This window comes from Chenopodium album, chromosome 21, assembly GCF_948465745.1.
Source record: "Chenopodium album chromosome 21, dcCheAlbu1.1, whole genome shotgun sequence".
NCBI classification, from domain to species: domain Eukaryota; kingdom Viridiplantae; phylum Streptophyta; class Magnoliopsida; order Caryophyllales; family Amaranthaceae; genus Chenopodium; species Chenopodium album.
The window spans coordinates 6,953,443-6,957,126 of record NC_137854.1 but is presented as its reverse complement, the minus strand read 5'-3'; the positions used below and the strand labels follow the sequence as shown (position 1 = coordinate 6,957,126).

General features: G+C 32.5%; 1 protein-coding gene across 1 annotated transcript; it reads left to right on the top strand.

The window, feature by feature from the left end:
• Positions 1–815: 815 nt before the first annotated feature.
• Positions 816–2,973, top strand: LOC145602517 (uncharacterized). Its single transcript, XM_081658709.1, has 3 exons — positions 816–1,020; positions 1,215–1,669; positions 2,167–2,973. The coding sequence occupies exons 1-3, from the start codon at positions 924–926 to the stop codon at positions 2,719–2,721; spliced, it is 1,107 nt and encodes a 368-aa protein (XP_081514835.1). The 5' UTR covers positions 816–923; the 3' UTR covers positions 2,722–2,973.
• Positions 2,974–3,684: the final 711 nt, after the last annotated feature.

The window sequence follows — 3,684 nt, the reverse complement described above, 5'->3', positions numbered from 1 at the left end:
TTAATTTACGTATTGATAAATGTTCATTTTCATTATATACAAATGTTAATTTACGTATTGATAAATGTTCATTTTCGTTCTTATTCATGATCAACAAGTAAATGCATTAATTTTAAAATGAATATGTGCATATATTTAAAAGTTCATTTTTATACTACTAATTAAAGCACCCAATTATATCATGAATTAGTTATTTTAACAAATTTAATAAGGAATTTCAATAAGAGTGGGTGCTATGTTGTAGTTTTCATGGAAATGATTTTTACAATTACAATAAGGAGTGTGTGTCGTGCTACCTTCAAAAATTTTCAATAACAAGTACAAAATTATAAATTTTATACATTTTTCATCTATAATAATGCTCCTTAATTAAATGTTCAATTATAAATAATTGTATGTTCATTTACAACTATTAATAAAATATGTTCAGTTTTGAAATATTATATGTTCAAAATGACGTCACTTGGGGAGGGGGGTGTAGGTAGCAGAAGCTACACCGGGGTGTAGTGTAAAATTTTCAACAAGGGTGCACCTTAGACTAATTGGAATTTTGCTACATTTTTCAAAGGATCATATGTGACTAATGGCCCACTTTTCACCCGGGCCACTAAACATAGTTTTTTAAGCAGGAGCCCAACAATAACCAATGAACACCAATATTAGAATAACAAAATAATTAAGGTATGACATCATCATAAACCCTAACGGCTAGTTCTATCCTAATTCCAGATTATCACACCAACGGTCAAATTCCCCACTTTAAAATCTCTCTCATTTTGGCTCTTTTTCATTTGTCTTCTTCATCTTCTCTCAATCTTCAACGCTCTTTTCTTTTCTCTCTCTTTAATAGTTTAATCCGATTGAAATTCGATCAATAATCTCAACTTTCTGCAAAACCCTAATTCTCTAATTCCCCTAATTCAATGGAGACCCCTTCACCATCAAACAGGAGAATCACAAGGTCTCAAGCTATTGCTTTAGCAAATAGTGCCAACAGCAACAACAACAACAACACATCAAGTAATTTCTGTTTAATTTTTCTGGGTTTAATCAATTTCTGGGTTCTTTTTATTTTTTTGCGATTAACCCCTTTTAAATTTTGATTAATTTTACAAATTCAATGAGTTTTGTTTATTTATCTTCTGGGTTTCTCTATTTTTTTTTGATAAATTCATTTCAATGTGACTAATTTTATGAAATCTCAAACAATTCAGAGAAGATTGAAGAATCTGAAAAGAGTATCTCAAAATCAAGGCAAAGAACTAAGAAACAAGATCGATCTGTTTTGATTGATATAACAAATGATTCCCCAATTGTTGGATTAGCAAGTGGAAGCTTAAATGGAACCCCAATTTCATCTTTCTCAAAACAGAGGAGGAGCAATGCTTGCAAGAAAACTCCTGGTTCAGGGGAAGCTCTGCTCAGAGGTCAAGTCAAGAATTTGTTGCAGAAGGTTGAAGAAGAAGCTGAAATTTCTAAGTTCTGTCTTGAAAATTGTGGTCCGGTTCGAAATGCCGGGTTTAAAGCTATCTTTAATTCTCCGGCAGGACTTGTTGCTCCGACTCCGGTGAATACTCCACAAGTTCTGAATTTCTCTGCTTTTGAGGAAGTTGATTTGTTGAGCTCTGTTTCTGAACCCCCAATTGAAGATCAACTCAAATTGCCTCTGGTATGCTCATTTTCTTGTTCTTATTGTCAATTTATTGTAAATTTTACTGTTAATTCTTGTTTTGGAGATTTGTAATTTTGAAAAAAAAAAAAAAAACTGTTTAAATGTGACATTGATTATCTTTCAATATGGGTTCTTGCCAAATTTTGATGGAGTTTACTTGATCATTGGTATTTTGATATTGATTAATTCATTTAGATAGGCTTGTTTGGGTTTGGAAAAAAAAAAAAAAAATAAATAAATAAATAATTGAACTTTTTTGGGGTTTTTGATATGGATTTAAACATGCTTTTCTTGTTAATTTCAATTTGTGTCGGAATCTATTGTTATTTCTTGTATTGGGGTTTGTAATTTTGAATTTTATTTGTTCGGGTTCTTGTCAAATTTTGATGGGAATTACTTTTCTTGATTATTATTAATTTTTTTAGATTGGTTTGTTTTGATGGGTTTGCTAAAAATTCTGGTCTTTTCTGTGTCATTAATGTAAATTTGTTCAGGTGGTGAGTGGGAAAATTGATGAGAAGAAGCAGGAAGAGAATGTAACAGACTGTGAGAAAGATGTGATGATATCAAGGGCATTGTTTCTGGAATTTTCAGATAAATCAGACTGCTCATCAGACTGTTCATCTGTGGTTACTTACCAAGTCAAGAGTGAATCAAGCCTAGAGAAACTGGATTCATTTGATGATGATGCTGCTTCAGTCTGGTCTATCCAAGTGAATGCAAGTACTCGAGGCGACGACGAAGATGAGGATGAAGTGAATCAAGATGTTGATGAAGTTGCTGAGATTGATGAGTATTATGATGAGGAAGAAGGAGAAGCAGAGAATGATGTGCCTTTTCTTGATGAATTGTGTGATGGGATAAGCAATATGAATATGGAAGGAGAGAAAAAGGGGCCAAAATTCATGGGAAAACACAAAAGATTTGTGTATAACAGTGATGATGAATTGGTTGAGGAATTTGAAGAGTTTGATTCAACTGAAGCGCCTCGTTTGAAGGGATTGCCAACTCCAAAAGGGAAGCATGTCCGTTTTCTGGATGAAGAATGATTGAGAATTTCAGTGGAATTTTTAGTGTTTTACATGTTTCTGAGAAAGTGGCTAACTTTCTGGATGAATGCTCTGATTTTGGGTTTGGTTATGAAACATTTTCTAGGATTTTGGTTATTAGAGTTGGAAAACAAATAATGTGGATTGATATGAATTAATCATTCTGTATTGTATTATGATTGATTGTGGAAAACTTTCTGAATTGTTATTTTGCACAGCAGATTTGTTTAATGAAACTGATATTCTGCATTATATTCTGCTTTGTGTTTATTTTCACCAATGAGGCAATGAACAATGATACTAGTCATCTAGAATTAGTCGTCACATTGTTCCAAATCTAATCCCTCATATAAAACAGTATACATGTTATTGTTTGTAAAATAGCACTTTGTATAAATGTTTATAGAACAATGTGCATTTATATAAATAGATAATACTTGTTGATTTGGTAAGAGAAAGTTCATACTCAACTAGAGCTGTCAATTCAGGTATTCAAGTCGGTTTGGGTCGGGTCAAATTAGGTCTCGGGTTAAATCAGGGTTAGGTTATGTCGGGTCAATCTAGCTTCAAATCAGGTTCAGGTTCAGGTTCAGGTTCAGGTTCAGGTTGGGTCAATTTCAATCAAGTTATAACGGGTCGTTCACCTTTTCGGGTTCAATTTCAATCAATTCGGGTTGTGTTGAGTCGGGTTCGGATGGGTTAACAAGATGGTACTTCGGGTTCGGGTTAGTGTTGAGTTGGAATCTAGTTCAAATTCAATTCTATTAAATATCGATGTGGCCAAGTTAAACTATATAATTACGCCTTCCATAATTTGATCAAGCATCATCAAGATTTTATTAAAAATATATACGAGTAATAGAAAACAAAAGTTATATAAGCTGAACAAAAGATTTTATTAAATTGGATTGAGGGTTTACAAAATTATACCAGTATATAAGCTGAATAAAAGGTATAGAAAAT